Source organism: Rhinopithecus bieti, unplaced genomic scaffold (genome assembly GCF_001698545.2).
Source record: "Rhinopithecus bieti isolate Rb0 unplaced genomic scaffold, ASM169854v2 scaffold_3254, whole genome shotgun sequence".
Classification (NCBI taxonomy): Eukaryota; Metazoa; Chordata; class Mammalia; order Primates; family Cercopithecidae; genus Rhinopithecus; species Rhinopithecus bieti.
Genome location: NW_016804102.1, coordinates 39,628 through 56,233, shown reverse-complemented (window position 1 = coordinate 56,233; position 16,606 = coordinate 39,628). Strand labels below are relative to the sequence as shown.

Below are 16,606 nucleotides of genomic sequence, written 5' to 3'. Positions count from 1 at the left end.
TTGGTGAGAGAAAGTAAAGAAGACTAAATAGAGAAATATATTACATTCATGGATTGGAAGATTCAATTTTGTTAGGATATTACATCAACATAGTTCTGATTAATGTTTCTAGGAGGAATTTTTAGAGAAATGTAAAACCTAATTTCAAGATGTATTTGAAAATCAAAGAACCTAGAACAGGCAAGTCAGTCTTGAAGAAGCAGTAAGTTGTAGGGGTTATTCTCCTGGATTTCAAAACTCATTTTAGAGCTACAATAATTTAAAAACTATGGTACTAGTGTAAGTATATAGAAGTATACCAACATACAAAGAATACAGACTCAAACATTATGCTCACATATATACAGTTATTTAAAGTTTTTAAAAACAAAGACACCAGTGCTTCTCATTGGGGAAATGAAAGACTTTTCAATAAAAAGTTCTTCAGTGAAAGAAGTTTAAGACCAGCCTGAGCAACATAGCAAACCCCGTCTCTACAAAAAATTTAAAAACAAAAAATTAGCCAGAAATGGTGATGCGTGCCTAGAGTTCCAGATACTTGGAAAGCTGAGGCAGGAGGATCGCTTGTGCCCAAGAGTTGGAGGTTGCAGTGAGCTCTAATAACAACTGCACTCCAGCCTGGATGACAGAATGAGAATCTGTCTCAAAAAAAAACAAAAACAAAAAAACAAGCATCTCACATTAATAGTAAGTGGCCAGAATATAATGCTGACTGCAAGTTGTGAGGAAATATATTAAATGAAACAAATTGAATTCAAGAATTTTTTTGTTTTGTTTTTTGTTTGTTTGTTTTAATGTGTGTTTGCTTGTTTTGCAGAAATGAGGTACAGGGGAGAGAAACACTGACTTGGAAAGCACCTACACAACTGAATTGGAAAATGTGGAAAGGGGATTGGGGAAGGGGGACTCTTCCTGAGATCGGGCTCCAGGAATTACAGCAAAGAGAACTTGGGCAAGTTACAGATTCTCTGTGCCTTGGTTTCTTCATCAGCAAAACAGAATCATCCCATAAGCTGTAAGGTCTGTGGTATCAGAGGGTCCCCAAACTGACTGCACATCTGAGTCATGTTAACAAACACATTCCAGGCCCCACCTGAGGGCACTGAATCAGAATCCCTGCAAGGAGGACACTGGACTTGTATTTGCACTGACCTTCCAGGTGTTTCTTATTCTGATCAACTTGTGGGTAGGAACCATTGAGCTCCATCACATCATTCCAAAGCCAAAACACAAAAGCAGAACAAGAATATATTCAATGCAGTCTCTAAAGAGGATAAAACTATTAGGGGAACCTAGAAGTGAAGGAGACATGCCTTGCTGGGCTCCATCTTAACTTTATCCTGAGTATGGCAGAGACACGAGCACTTCAGAACACATGCCTGAGGCAGTGACAGTCCAACCTTGGAACAGTGGAAGCCCTAGTTTCAAATTCAAGCTTGCTTTGAGTAGATGTTAAGTTTACATCTTTTTGCATAGCAACAGGGCCAATTTTCTCCAAGCTGCTCAACTTACAAGAAAAGGAATCATACTGGTAAGAATTCAAACTTCAGCAGACTTGAGTGAGTAAGTCTTATAAATCTGTTCTAGCCACCTAAAAAGAAACCAGAAATTTAGCAAGTTCTTTTGCATTCAGGACAATTGTGTTCACTACATCAGAGGCACTGAGACATGAAGAAAAGTCCCTCTAAAAAGGGAAAGCATTCCTTCCTGCTCTAGGACATCACTGCCAACTTCAAGGAGTTTGGAACACAGCTGCCCACTCTACAGTATGGTTTGCTTTTGTATCTGGAAAGTGTCTGACATCCTGAGACCTGGACCCATTTCAGAGACCTTTGAGAAGAGCCCAAATCACTGATGGAATTGGACAGTGCATGGAAATGGTTCAGCAGGATGAGGGTAAGTGCAGGATACGGCCAGGTCATACTGAAAGACAATGAGTGGCGCTGATGGGGACAGACAAAGATTAAAAACAAAAGTTTGTGCTTCGGCTTCAGAAACTCAAACCAATAACTAATTTGCTCTTATAAGCAATAACGAGTATTTTTCTACTTACATGAGAATTTAACCTCAAAACAGAAATCAGAAAAATATTAAGTCCAGGGCATAAAACCTAAGCCATAGCTTATATTTATTCTTTTCAAATAGAGTTAAGAGTAAAATCTTCTCCATAAAAAATATATATCATGGTTACAAAAAGACAAAAATCTTAATGAGAATCATTGGTATTCTATAGAAGAGTGAATTAAATACAGCCAAGGGAAGACCCAAGTGTCATACTTCTCTTGTATATTAGGAAGTTCCATTGAAATTCCAGGTAATAGAGGTTATTTCCCATATTGTTAAAGCGAGGTTGCAGACACTTCTAAACTTTGACCCCAAATACTCTAGTAAGGCACGTCTCTGTTCTGGAAAATGATACAGTAGTGAATACTATTCCCTTGACTCAATATGGTCATTCTGCCAGAATCACAGAAACAAAAAAATGGAAATATGACCAAATACATAATTTGCTATCCTCTTCTTCAGGTTTCATACCTGTTTCTTATGGATAATAACATTACCTTAAGGATTATGATGAAAATACAAAGTCTAAATATGTGCAGTTTTGGGGAAAATGCCTGGTACAAATTGGTCGATTAATATTATTCATAATTATATGAATATTCACTGATTACATGGATTCTATGAATAATCACTGAATAAATACTGTGATTGCTTTTATTGACAGTGCTCAAGACTCATCCCTGTGTGACCTCAAGTAAACCATATAACTTTCTGATCTTTCTGATCTGCAGTTTCACCATTTTTAAAATGAAGAAATTTTGCAAATTTTTCTTCCTCCCATATAATATCAGGTCTCACACGCACCAGAAAATATATTTATTTACAGCCTTTGCTACATCTCAAAGAACTGTCATTACACAGTGTAGTTGGAGGATGGTGCAGGCTGCTGAAAGGCATGCTTTACAATGGGATTGATCCAGTCCTCCTTCCTTCACTTCCACATGAATGCTGAGTAGCCCGTGGTCACACTTATCACACCTCAACTTAGGCAAGTCCAGCAGCCAAACTTAGGAGACTTGGGCTACAGGACAATCCCCCAAGTTCTAGCTTCACAAAATCTAGGTGGGGATGAAAGCTGAGAAAGTGAGGAGGTGGTTCAGGGGATCACGCTCCCCTACTCATCCCTCTCATCTCAAACTCACCTTCTACTGCACAGGAACACTGAGGATCACCAACAACCCCTGACCATGAGCTTGATCTTGCCAGGTTCTGTTACTGGAATGCAACCACATATCAGTGGTTTAGAGCAACTCAAAATGTATATATATCCAACAGTATTCCATAAGAAGTGTTCATGGCCCTGTTCTTTTCAATATATGGGAAAACTGAATGAAAATAGTTACAGGTTTACAAGACTTCCCAAGATACATGGTCACACATGCTTTCAGGGGATATATACAAATGATTTTCATCACTTGACACCTTGAAAAGAACTCTTGTGGGACCAGAATGACCTTTGTAAGTGATAAGTATGAAACGAGTGTTCAGTGACATTAAAAAAGCAAACCAATCCACGCATAGAGGTGGAGCGATGGACGTAGGGATGTGAAACAGGTCTTAAGTGTAGTGAAAAGACGAGATGCTTCCCCAGTAAGAGAAAAGAAACCAACGTAACAATGGGATGCAACAAGACTACTGAGAAAGGATAGAAAATATGTTTTAAAAATGAATTATTCATTCATTTTCAGTAGACACAGAAAAAAACTACAGAAGACCCAAAGGATATCATAGCAGTCTAAAATTTGATACCTTTGACTTGTGGAAAAGCATTGAGATCATTTTACCTTAAAAAGAAGGTGGGGTGACTTTGTGACTACCACTAAGAAAACATAACCTTAGGGGAAACTATCTCTACCTTGATGATTTTATACACACATGAGATGAAGCAATGAGGAACATGCTAGATGTATTAGGAAAGAGTGGCCTGTAGCATGTCACAAGGGTGCACTAAATACTGGGTGACTGCTGAAGAAATGTCCCCATCAGTGACCTCAGGTGGACCAGGGACCTAGTGTTCACACAGCTGCATTGAATACAGGGCTCCTAGATTCCATGGACACCCCCACCTCCTAATTCGTTATGCACTGCGACCGTTCCTGCACGCTGGCGCAAAAAAAAAAACCTACTCCTCACTCTTGTCAAGGAGTCGGAGCTATAGGGCAGTGCCTTCAACTCTGAGCTCAGCTCCTGGACCTCGTTTTAGCGTTAAGGACTCTAAAGGTGTGGTGTTGGTCAATTTTTCTTAACCGAAGTTAACAATCCCAGTATTGTCATCTCTCAGTCCTGATGAACTAACTGGATTCACTATTTTTGACCCATCATGTTTTGGGTTCTCTCCCCAGTCCCTGGCTCTACCTCTCTGCCACAAACGTCAGCATGGGGTATCTGCCGACCCTTCTCTCCGCGAGCAGAGATGAAACATCCTAGAAATCAACCGGAATTGCGCTCCCAGCCTGCGCAGACAGCACGACCCATCTCGAGACTCAAAAGAGAAGAGTCTCCCCTTAAGCCTCCAGCTACTGCCTACTCCTGGCAACCAGCATGAAGAAATACAGTAAGTTCTATAGATCTTACCATCACGAAAGTGATGACCCGATCACCTTCTCCTCTGAGAACGAACGGTCCCTTCATCAAAAATTAATGCATCCTTTCCATACTTCTAGAAAATAGAAATGGGTTTTAACTTCATGGGTTAGGATGGAAAGCAGCAGGCCGCACAAGGCACAAAGTATTTAGAGTGAAAGTTATGTATTAGTTCTTCATTCTACTGTTTCTAACTTAATTCAAACTTTATTAGTATTTGGGCATATTTCTATTGTTGCCTCACAGTCTTATGCCTCATATTTTATGCAATTATATCCAGATATGATTTTTTAAATGTTTGATATATTTGCACTTGAAATTCCCAGTACAAGGGAAACCATAAGTCCCATAGTGCTAAGGGTCTTTCCAACTGTGCAGGATATCATTACTTCATGCCCCAGTGCAGTGTTTTACAGGAGAGGCTGCAAGGCTTAGGAAAGTGACCCAAGATTCTGAGTCAGACCTCGGGGGCTGTGAATTCTGACTCTGCCTTGTTCCATGTGAATCATCTTGTCAAGCTACTTGATGGGCCCTTGAGTTTCTTTCTTCTCATCTCTAAGTTGGAGAGTATCAGATAACAGAAAGTTGGGAGGTTGATAAATAAAGATGTGGAAAAGCCTGCTTGGAGTCTGGTACTGGGGCTGCTTTCATCCTTGGGATGGATGCTGCCACCTGCCCTGTAGGCAGTGATCCCAGCAGCATGTCCAGCCTTCCACTGAGGCAGGTGTGTCTGTCTTTTCTCAGAGTGTGAAGACTACAAAGACATCATAGAGTCTGTGCTGAGGAATGAACAGCAATTTTCGGAGAAGCTGGCAGAGAAGCTCAGACAAGCTGAGGAGCTCATGTGAGAAGGCCCCGTTGGGGGCAGGCAGAGGGGCAGGGGTGTGAATCTCTGAAGTGCAGCAACTCAGCTGGGAGAACTAAGAGCTAAGCTGGGCCAGGACAAGGGCAGGCATTTACATGGCAGGCACATGTCACACAAATATTTATAAAACAGAGAACAGTCATCTTAGTAAGTTATTGATTGCAGTTGTTTCTTAAGCCTTGTTTTCTCTTCTTAAAACCACTAATTGTTTAGGTAAAATTTGCATAACACAAAATAAACCAAAAACAAGTGAACCACTCAGAAGCATTTAGGATACTCAAAATGGTGTGCGATCACCACCACCTTTACTCTTAGTCAGAATCACCTCGTGACTGACCGCGGCGTTTCATTCATTCAATCAGTGTTGCCTTCTTGACCCTGTCATTCTTTTCTTCTTTAATCTTTTCAATTCACCCCATCTGCACCTGGCCACATTTCTGTGCATGGCTTGTGTCTAGTCACTGCAAGATGCGCTAAGTGAATTTTCACATAAAGATGCCCATGGCCAAAGTGAAGAACTCAAAAGACATCCTTGTGGAACTGATTTAGGAAGACACCGACTTTTGTTTACAGAAGAAAATGATGAATGGAACATTATCGAGGATCTTACAGAAGCACTCTCTGATATATCAGAAGGCTGTGTGTGTGTGTGTGTGTGTGTGTGTGTATATATATGTACATGTATGTGCATATATATATGTGTGTGTGTGTATACGTGTGTGTATGTATACACATACACACACAAATATTTTTCTTTCCCTTGGCCACAGACATTTCCCCAAACATGTTCTGACCTTCTGCTTGGAGGTCTCCTTGAGGACACTCTGAAAGAAACCTTTGTTGCAGTATTAGAACTGATCACTCATCCCTTTCCATTATTAAATGTTCTCTACTATCTCACCGTAGGGAATATAAAACCCTGGTTCACTCTCAGGCACGAGAGCTGACCCAGTTACGGGAGAAGTTACAGGAAGGGAGAGATGCCTCCCGCTCACTGAATCAGCATTTCAAGGCCCTCCTCACTCCTCATGACCTTGAAAAGTCCCAGGGTCAGGACCTCCGAGAGCAGCTGGCTGAGGGGTGCCGGCTGGCAGAGTGCCTTGTTCACAAGCTGAGCCCAGGTAAGCTGGCCATGGGCCCTGATGACACACAGCTCCAGGCTTATGGAATTCCCCAGACCTCCACACCTCCACAATGACAACTTTATGGGTATTGCATCTTTCCAGTAAACATTTGTGGCCATGACATGACCAGGACTTCCTGGGTAGGAATAGAGATGGGAAACCCATGGGGTTGGAGGTCACAGTTTTGCAGATGTCTCCTCCTTTCTTGATGGAACATGGTCTTTGGAGCAAGAGGCAGCATTCGTCCAGTTTTAAAGGACAAGAAGGAGGCTGTGACAGGAGCAGCTTGTTAGAGTGAAAGGAGCCTGGGCCTAAGAGTGAAGGTTCCCAGGCTCTATCTTCAGCAATGTCTTTAGCAACTGTGGGCAACAGATTAATTTATACTTCCTGGGTTTCTGTCTCTAAATCTGTAAAGGGAAACAGATTGTCTCTGGCATTCAAATGTAGGAACACTTATGACTATATTTCACAATGAGATAAAGCCCCTCACTGTGTCGTGTTGGAGAAGGCACTTGATGTAGTGGCATTTGGTGGTAGGAAGTGGTTTAGACTGGAGCACTCCCCATGGACAGATTGTCACTGGATAACACAATGGAAGCCCCTTGGAGGCCCATGAAGTCCATAATGTATGGATTATTGTGGGACAAGGTTGTTTGTCCTGTTCTAAAAGAAAGATACAGGTTCTAAATGCGAGTTGTGACAGGACCCAGAGTCTGTGCGTAGGAATCAGATCTGTGGCAGGATTGGGGAGACAGCTGCTGAAGTTCAGAGAAGCTGGACAAGCCTCCAGTGATATGAAGAGCAGAAGGTCTTTTTAATATTTGCCCACATCTTGGTGGTGACCCTCCAGATCAGAAACGCATTGCCTCATGGATCAGGAAAACATGCCAGGGCATTTTTTTAGAGATAAAACATGAGACCTTTCAGTACGGTGTGGACTCATACACATAGATCTTCATGTCTCTGTACACAACGGCTCACTGTACTTACATAGATGAAGTGGGACATATCTGAATGGACACTTCTGTATTTGCAGAAAATGATGAAGATGAGGATGAAGATGAGATGGATGAGGAGATTGAGAAAGTACAGGAATCACCTGCCCCCAGGTAACACTGAATAATCAGGAGCAGGTAATGGGTGGTAAAATATGAAAAGGGTCTCAGAAAGAACACAAGGCAGGTGAAGGTAGTCACAGATTCCAGATGCAGGATAAGAAAGCTGCAGAGTCCACTGATTTCATGCACTTACCCAGCAAGGAAGTAGCCCTGTTAACATGCTTGTCCATTGTCTTCATGGTACCCGTAGGCATGACCCTAGATGAACTCACAGCCCTAGGAACTTCCTGCAGACACAGAGGAGAACTTTTCTTCTCTGTAGTGAAAGTCAGGAGGAGATGCAAAGCTGCTTTATACTGGTTGTCTTTAGGTTTCTTTTAGTAAAGATAAATAATAGAGAGGCAACAAGCAGAGGAAATAGGAAGCACCTAGCAAAGTTGAACACGAAGAAAAGTATTTAGACAAAAAAAATTTACATTTCATGTCACAATATTAAAATTTAAAAAAAAATCTAGAAGGCACACCATCTCTAGAGTCCACAATGGCTTAAACGCCGGTATTCCTGTGGCCACAGTGAACTACAAGCCAGCTTAGACACACAGTGTGGCAGCTGTTTTTGGATCTCTGTGTGTGCTGTCAAGACTGTACCATACAGAGACAGCTGAGTCTCTGTCCTCCTCAGCTCCTATCTACCCAATGCAATGATCACTAGCTGCTCACCTCCTCTCTGGTTCCCATGGCAGCCATGCTCTGTTGCAGACAGAAAAGGATTGCCTGTTCCCTCTTAAAAGGAACCTCTCCGTTGCATTCTGGGACCATTCCCTTAAGCCTCCTTTCAAAACCAGCTAGGACTTCTTGGGCTCCAATCACTTTTGGATTAATCTTTTGTCATCTCTATCCCACTGGGCTCATCAGGGAGGTGCAGAAGGCTGAAGAAAAGGAAGTCCCTCAGAATTCACTGGAGGAATGTGCTGTCACTTGTTCAAATAGTCACAACCCTTCTAACTCCAACCAGCCTCACAGGAGCACCAAAATCACATTTGAGGAAAACAAAGTTGATTCTGCTCTGGTTGTAGAGAGTGAACGCTTTCATGGTGAAGAGGAGGAAGCTCTAAACATTCTCCCAGGTAGCCTCCCTATTCTTTGTCCCTCCCACCTCTGTCTAGGCTGAGGAAGATCAATTCTGAGGACAGGCTGTACAAATATGTATTGGTTTGAGTCACAAACTATAATGGAGCCGGGTGCAGTGGCTCACACTTATAATCCCAGCACTTTGGGAGGCCCAGGTGGGTGGATCACTTGAGTTCAGGATTTCAAGACCAGCTTGGGAAACATGGTTAAACCCACCTTTACAAAGAATATGAAAAAGTAGACAGGCATGGTGGTGCGTGCTTGTCATCCCAATTACCCAGGCAGCTGAAGGGGGAGAATCACCTGAGCCCAGAAAGTAGAGGCTGCAGTGAGGCATAATTATACCACTGCACTCCAGCCTGAGTGACAGAGTGAGTCTCTGTCTCAAAAAAAGGAAAAGAAAGAAAGAGAGAGAGAGAGAGAAGAGAGAAGAGAGAAGAGAGAGAGAGACAGAGAGAGAGAAAGAAAGGGAAGGGAAGGGAACAGAAAAGAAAAGAAAAAAGAAGAAAAAGAAAGAAAGAAAGGCACTATGATGGAATAATAAACACAGTTACTTGAGGGTCAGAGAACTTTAATCTCCTCCTTGGCCCATGGCATGGACTTTGTCTTCCTGGCCCCAATATTAGCATATTGGACCACAGGCAGATGTGACAAAGTCATAGCCACCTGTATACAGCAGGTAGCTGTCAGGCCTCCTGACTCGGTTCGTATGTCTCTTGTCACATGCAATAACAGTGTCCGTGGAGTGTCTATGCCTGTCACAGGCCGCTGACAGTCTTGCCTGTGTATTTGGACATGTTTCTCTGGATTCACTGTTCGCAGCCCCAGGCTTGGTCTCCTTTAGGTCAGCTTGTCCGAGCTAAGCAGTCACCTTGAAAGCAGGACATAAACACTTCTACCTTTATCTTGCTTAGAAGTTTTCCTAAACAAGGCTGGGCCCTGAGTTCCTCACCCTGTGAGTGGCCAATGTTTCTGTGTAGCACCGCAGATCCTTTTTTATGCAAGGGTTGTTAGAATTTATCCATCAGTTCAGTCTCCTGTATAAATTTCTCTAACCATTCATTGACCATGATATACGATGAGATAAATCAGTATTGCAACAATACTTCTGGAGAGTAGTTAGGGCAATTTTTGAAGATCTTGTGGAAAAAGTTTTGTTTAATTGTTGACACAGACTTAGGTCAGAGGATAGGTGATTATGATCTACCAGATGAGGGAGATTTTATCCCATGGGTCTGGAAAGAAGGCTCATTTACTTCTGAAAATAAGTCAGAATGGTCCTGTCAAAATGTCACATTCTTACACTGAGGATATTTATGTCTTGCGCCATGACTGGACACTGATTTGGTCTTGTGTGAAGTGTGATTTCCTTACTGTGACCTGCTCTTCTGAATTTGTTTACAGAAAATCAGAATGATCATGAGGAAGAGGAGGGGAAAGCGCCAGTGCTCCCCAGGTAACTGGATTTGTGGACTGTTAGTTCAGTAGTGACACCTGGACACCACAGATCCAGGGAAAATAGGAAGTGACGAATAGAATTGTCTCATCCACTCATCCAACTGCAAATTACCCCATTCACAATGTTGTCTTCTTTATTGTGGTACTTGAATAGGTTTCAATTTCTTATTCCCTTTCAAGCATAGGAACTGAAAATCAGTTGAGCCAGGTGAACAGACCAAACTCAGGGATTTCCTGATCTCACCTGTGGTTTCCCGTGTGGTTAATCCAGAGTGAGATGCATATCTGCTTTCTGTATATTTTGTGTCAGCATGTTGGCAAGTACTTGAATGCAATCAAGAAAATTAAAACAAAATTTCATATGTCAAAATATTGAAAAAGACAGGACTTTAAAAATGCAGGATCTGTGTGTCTGGAATGCCTAAACATCTCTGTTCAATTGGATGCTGCATGTAAATGTCAACGCAATTTGTGTAAAGGAAATGAAGACCTGTGTTAGTTCTCTCTGCTGCAAGTCATGCTGCTAGTTTACAGGGAGAGTCTGGGTCTCTTGCAGCAGCTCATTTGTGGCAAGTGCACTGAGCACCTGCTGCTCGCGTTTGCTCTGTCTCCAGGGCAGTCATATCCACCCCACATTTAGAAGGATGGGTTTTCTCTCTTGGAGGAGACTCCGCCTTCGCTTTCTGTGACCACTCCCTTTGTGTCCCATCAAATCACATGACATGCTGTGGTGTTGAATCACTCTTGGTCTAATCTTCTGTCAATCCTATCCTACCTGGCTCATCAGGAAGCTGCAGGATGTTGAAGAGAAGGGAGTCCTGTAGGACTTAACAGAGGAATGTGTTTTGTCTCATTCTAGACAGCATGACATGTCCAACCATTACCTGCATAGTGAAGTCTCTTTCTTGGCACTGGATGGAGAGGAAGTTGGCTCCGCTCAGGATTTGCCAGCGGGATTACTCCAATTCCAAATGGGATGAAACCCCACTTGGCTTCCTAGGTAGGCTCCGCTATTCTTTCCACACACAATCTGTCCATAAATGAGAGATGTCTACCTTGCAGGAAGACACTATGCGTATATACTGGTTAGAACCGGGCCCTTTAGGATCTTGAAGGAAGCGTCCTAGGAGTCAGAGTGTGCTCCATCTCCTCTCAAACCACAACATTGCTCTTTCCATCTTTGCCTTGGCAAATCACTTGTCCCAAGGGTGACCTGACAAATTCATACCCCCTGCACGCCTGGGTGCAGGGATGTATCAGCAGTCCTCCCTGGTTTAAGATTTCTCTGTCGTCTCACATGAAATCTTTCTAAATTTTTCCTCCAAAACAACCTGAGCTTCTCTGCTGTCAGCCACTGCACCCTACCTGACTATTCTTGGAGCTGTCCTTACCTCTCGTTCACTTCTCTCAGGCTAGACTACCTCTCCCTTTATGCAGGCTTCGTCTTAGCTAAGAAGGCTCTGAGTACCAGAACATAACACCACTACTAGATTGATGTTCTGAAAGGAGGCAGGGCCTGGAACTCCTGCCACATGAAAGCCCAAGTATCCACTGTTGCATAGAGATGCTTTGATTTAATCGTCCTCTAAATGTACATTCTATCCCAAACAACCTGACCAACACTTATCTGAAGGAACTGCTGAATACTGCAGGAACCTGCTAGGCAGCCTTTAAGTAGACCCCAGGATCCTGTTAGTAAATACTGGAATTGGTTAATATTTTGCTGACTGACTCAGGCTGAAGCGATGGCAATGTGACCGTCTATCAGGAGATTTTGCTCGCTGGCTCAGAAAGCAACCTAGTGAGCCTTCTCACAAGCTCACCTGAGGCCCTCCTGGAAGTTCTCTCACAATAGCCGCCTGTTATCACACCAAGTATATTTATGCCCCTAGGTAGGTTTGGACACAAGGTTGTGAATGTATAAATGTGATCAAGTTCATCTGGCTGGTCTTCTCTTAATTTATTTACAGAAAAGCGAAATGATCTTGAAGAGGTGAAAGGACAGGAAACAATTGATCCCAGGTAATTGAGAAAAATCAGGGGTTGTCTATTCAGGGGTGATACCTGTGGAACTCATATCCGCAGAAAACCAGAGAATCCTGAATATACTTACTTCATCCCTTCAGCTAACCAGAAATGATCCTTTCTAACCATGTTTTACATTTTTCACTGTGATACTTGTAATGTTTGCCATTTCTTATTAACTTCTCAAGTTCAGTACATAAAACCAATTGATCTTGTGAACAACTAATCAGTCACACAGATTTCCTTAAAGTAAGTATCTTCTTCTTATGGTGTCAATCAGCCTGAGATGCATATTTGTTTTCTGCTGATTTTGCATTAGCACAGTGGTGAGCATTTCAAGGCAAGGAAATTAGGTAGAAAAAATTATTGTTATACCATGAGGGATATTATAATGCCACCAAACCTATGTTTACTTGGCCACTGCACATAAAATTTAATACCATTTAAAAGAAAGGAATGAAGCCTCCATTATGGAACAGGATATTCAGTAAGTCACGACTGTACCATGCAGAGAGACTCAGTCTCCTTCCTCAGAAAATCGTGATCTGGCCACTTGATTGAGCTCCTTATGCTTCTCTCTCTCTCTCTCATCTCTCTTTCCCTCTCTCTGTATTGCAACCTACCCCATGGTAACCACACTGTGACCCACCAAGAAGAGGAGAATATTGAACTCTTTAATGGGCTGCCCCATTTGTTTCTGCCATCACTCCCTCCTGCCTCAGGTGAATCCAGCAGGGTTCTGAAACTCCTTGGATTAATCCTTACTCCTTCCTACCTTACAGGCTCAGCAGGGAACCACTGAGGGTGGACAAGCATGAAGTCCCCCAGGAGTCACTGGATGGATGTTGCTTGACTCCTTCAATCCTTCCTGAACTACCTCACTCCTACCGTCCTTATGGGAGCACTTCGTACTATTTTGAAGAAAAGCAAGTCACCTTGGCTCTTGTAGACAGTGAGTACTCCATTGTGAACACGATAAATCTCCAGTTGGTGTCCCAGGTAGACTCCGTAATCCTTGCACCTCACATCCCTGGCTGGACTGAAACGTGGCATTGGTGTGGGCAGGACTTACAGACAAAGGATAGTTTGCATCAGCATCAAAAATCAAGTTGGAAGCACAGACATCGGGTGGGTCAGTGAGCTTTGCTCTCTTCCTCATCTCAGATCAGGCCTGTGTCACCCTGACCCACTGTCACGACATTGACAAAATCACACCAACCTACGCAGCACGTGCCCAAGAGGTGTCAGTCAGGCCTTTTAATCTGAATCAGATTTGTCTTGCCAGCTATTGTGTTCCTTACAGGTTTCTTTCCCCAACCATGTGCTATGAGATTCTATGCCTGCCCAAGGCCAGCGGCATCTTTGTCTACTTTTTGTTAAAGATATTACCCAGGTTTCAAAGAATCTAGCCTCATTCTCTATGTCTTTAGTGTTACCCTGTTTTAGCTGAGCTGTCCATTACCTTTTGTTATGTTTCTAGAAACAAGATTGGGCCTTGTCACTCCTAGTTGTCACAAATACCCAATGTCTCTGTGTAGTACCAAAGATTCATTTTGATTGGAGGGTGTGTAGATTCCCTCCTGCATTCTAATTTCAGTGTCTAAACTCCTTGCAACCATGAACAACGTGAGTATTTGATGATAGAAGACTGAATATTGCAGTTTTCCTTCTAGAAAGCAGCCTTCAATTGGTGTGAAAAATTTGCATAACTGTTGGCACAAAATCAGAGCAGATGATGTTGGGATAATGATCTACTAGAACAGGGAGATTTCAAGACAGGACCTCAGGCCTCCTGGAATGTTTCTCTCAAAGTGTCCTGTTCTCCCACTGAGGAAACTGATGTTCCTATGTTAGGATTGCACAGTAGATTGTTTGTGTATGTAGGGGAACCTGCTTCATGTGTCTGTCCCTTTGTCAATTTATTTACAGAAATTCAAAAGGATCAAGAGGAGGTAGAAGATCAAGACCCACCGTGCCCCAGGTAACCCTGAGGAATCGTGGACAATTAATTCAGTGTTGATATCCGGAGTCTCAGATGCAGGGAAAATCAGAGTGTGCAGAATATACCTGTTCCATCTGTTCAGCAACCACGAAATAGCCGTATTCATTATGTTGGCTCTTTTCATTGTACACCTGTATTTATATTTCTTCCTTATTAATTCCTTTCAATTCTACTAATCTGCATTCAGTTGACTCTGTTGAACGGATCAGTCACAGACATTTTCTGCAGTCCCCTTTTCTGTCCTTTTTGCTTAAAGTGAAGTTGAGCTGAACACCTGATGTCGGCCTCTTTGGCATTACCATGTTTACAAGTATTCGATACCAGGGAAGTGATTTAAAATAACTCATGTCATGCTCACAAAGTTGAGAACAAGAGATTTTAAGGATACAGGAACTCTGTGAAGACTGAAGAGCCTGCATTCATTTGACTACTGATGCTAATTTCAACAAAATGTATGCAAAAGTGCCGAATGCACTGTGTCCTGGCAGTTTTCCACAGGGATCACATCATTACCTTCCTCCCCAGATCATTGCCTGCCCAGTGCACCGAGAGCCTGTCATGATGTGTCTCCTGCTTGAGACAGGGAAGGATGGTTGTATCTCTCTGAGGGGACTGTACTTTGCTTCCTCTGGGCCTCCCTGAGGCCCTCCCTATAGAACCAGCTGGGCGCATTGGTATTGATTCTCTCTGGTGTTTATCTTCTGTCTTCTTTACCCCAGGCTCAGCCAGGAGCTGCCAGAGGTGGAGGAGCAGGAAATCCCAGAGGACTCCGTGGATGAAGTTTACTTGACTCCCTCAGTTCACCATGATCTGTCTGACTGCCACCAGCCTTATAGCAACACATTGTACTCATTGGAGGATCAGTTTGCATGCTCTGCTCTGGATATAGCCTGTGAGTACTCCAGCCTGGAGGTCACAAAGATCCACTGTCATCCCAGGCAGCCTCTATATGTTTTGTTTCCTGCAACTTGTGTGGCTGAGACAGACCATCTCTGCAGCAGGCCCTACACACTGAGCTTGTTCTGAATCTGGCTCTTGGATGCAGTTTTAAGCACAGACATCCACTTTGTAGAACTTCCTCTTCTCCTGTCCCAAGTGACTCCTCTGTCACCTGGCTCCTTCTGACAAGAGCAGGCTGTGGCTATCAAAACAGTCCAGAGAGGGAAGTGGTGAGGGCTTATTGCAAATTCTTGGCCACAGTAGCTCAGCTGGAGAAATTTATATAACAGACCTCCTTCTTTAAGATAGGGCATCTGTCTTTTCAGAAATTATGTTGCTAATTACATGTCCAAATCTCTTCTCTGGCCATCCACTTATGCTGGGAGTTTTGCCCAATTAATTGGAGGCCTGTTTCATGATTCCTATGTTCCAAGCTAGTTTCTCTTCTTCAGGGTTCCCCAGCCCTGGGGCCATGGGCCATTATGGGTCCATGACCTGTTAGGAACTGGGCCACAGAGCAGGAGGTGAGTGATGGGAGAGCATTTCAGCCTGGATGCCACCTCCTGTCAGATCAGCAGTGGCATTAGATTCTCACAGGAGCTCGAACCCTATTGAGAAGTGCACATGCCAGGAATCTGGATTGTGCTTTCCTTATGAGAATCTAATGCCTGATGATCTGTCACTGGCTTCCAGTGACTGTCACCCCAGATGAGACCATCTAGTTGCAGGAAAACGAGTTTAGGGCTCCCACTGATTCTACATTATGGTGAGTTGTGTAACTGTTTCATTATATATTACAATGTAATATTTATAGAACTAAAGTGCACAGTAAATGTAATGTGCCTGAATCATCCCAAAACCATCCCCTCTACCCTGGTCCCTGAAAAACTGTCTTCCATGAAACCAGACCCTGGTGCCAAAAAGGTTGGGGACTGCGGCTCTACTTCCTCTGAGGGGTCTTCCCTCCACTGACGCAGTCCAGCGTCCCTTCCTTTATGCGTGGCCAGGCTTGCATCCTCTGCAGAGCTCCAGTGGTTTTCTCCATGTGTGGGTTTCTAGTTTCAATCAAGTTTTGGTCTCAGTGCTACATTCTCATGAAAACCATTGACAACTAGTGTCCCTCATGAGGTTCTGGCGTAACTGATGAGCAAAGCAGAGTTGTTCCTGTCCCCATGACGTCCAGAAAACCCTTCCTCTGAGCAAGTGCCCCATGAGATAGCAGCTCCACAGGATGTGTAAAAACAAAATCCAATTTTCATTTCTTCTTGCTCATTTTCTTTTTTTTTTAACCTCTATTCTGGGAATTTGATGTGCATTGTTGGGGCCTTTACCCATTACTTTTTTTTTTTTTTTTTTT

The 16,606-nt window shown here is 43.1% G+C and overlaps 1 protein-coding gene across 1 annotated transcript in view; it reads left to right on the top strand.

The window, feature by feature from the left end:
• Positions 1-16,606, top strand: part of LOC108523423 (neuroblastoma breakpoint family member 6-like) — a 163,504-nt gene that overhangs the window by 144,062 nt on the left and 2,836 nt on the right. The window contains 11 exon segments of the mRNA XM_017864045.1: positions 5,392-5,491; positions 6,419-6,633; positions 7,673-7,745; positions 8,610-8,821; positions 10,230-10,281; positions 11,143-11,169; positions 11,171-11,283; positions 12,254-12,305; positions 13,091-13,260; positions 14,238-14,289; positions 15,030-15,202. Coding sequence (XP_017719534.1) covers positions 5,392-5,491; positions 6,419-6,633; positions 7,673-7,745; positions 8,610-8,821; positions 10,230-10,281; positions 11,143-11,169; positions 11,171-11,283; positions 12,254-12,305; positions 13,091-13,260; positions 14,238-14,289; positions 15,030-15,202 — 1,239 coding nt within the window.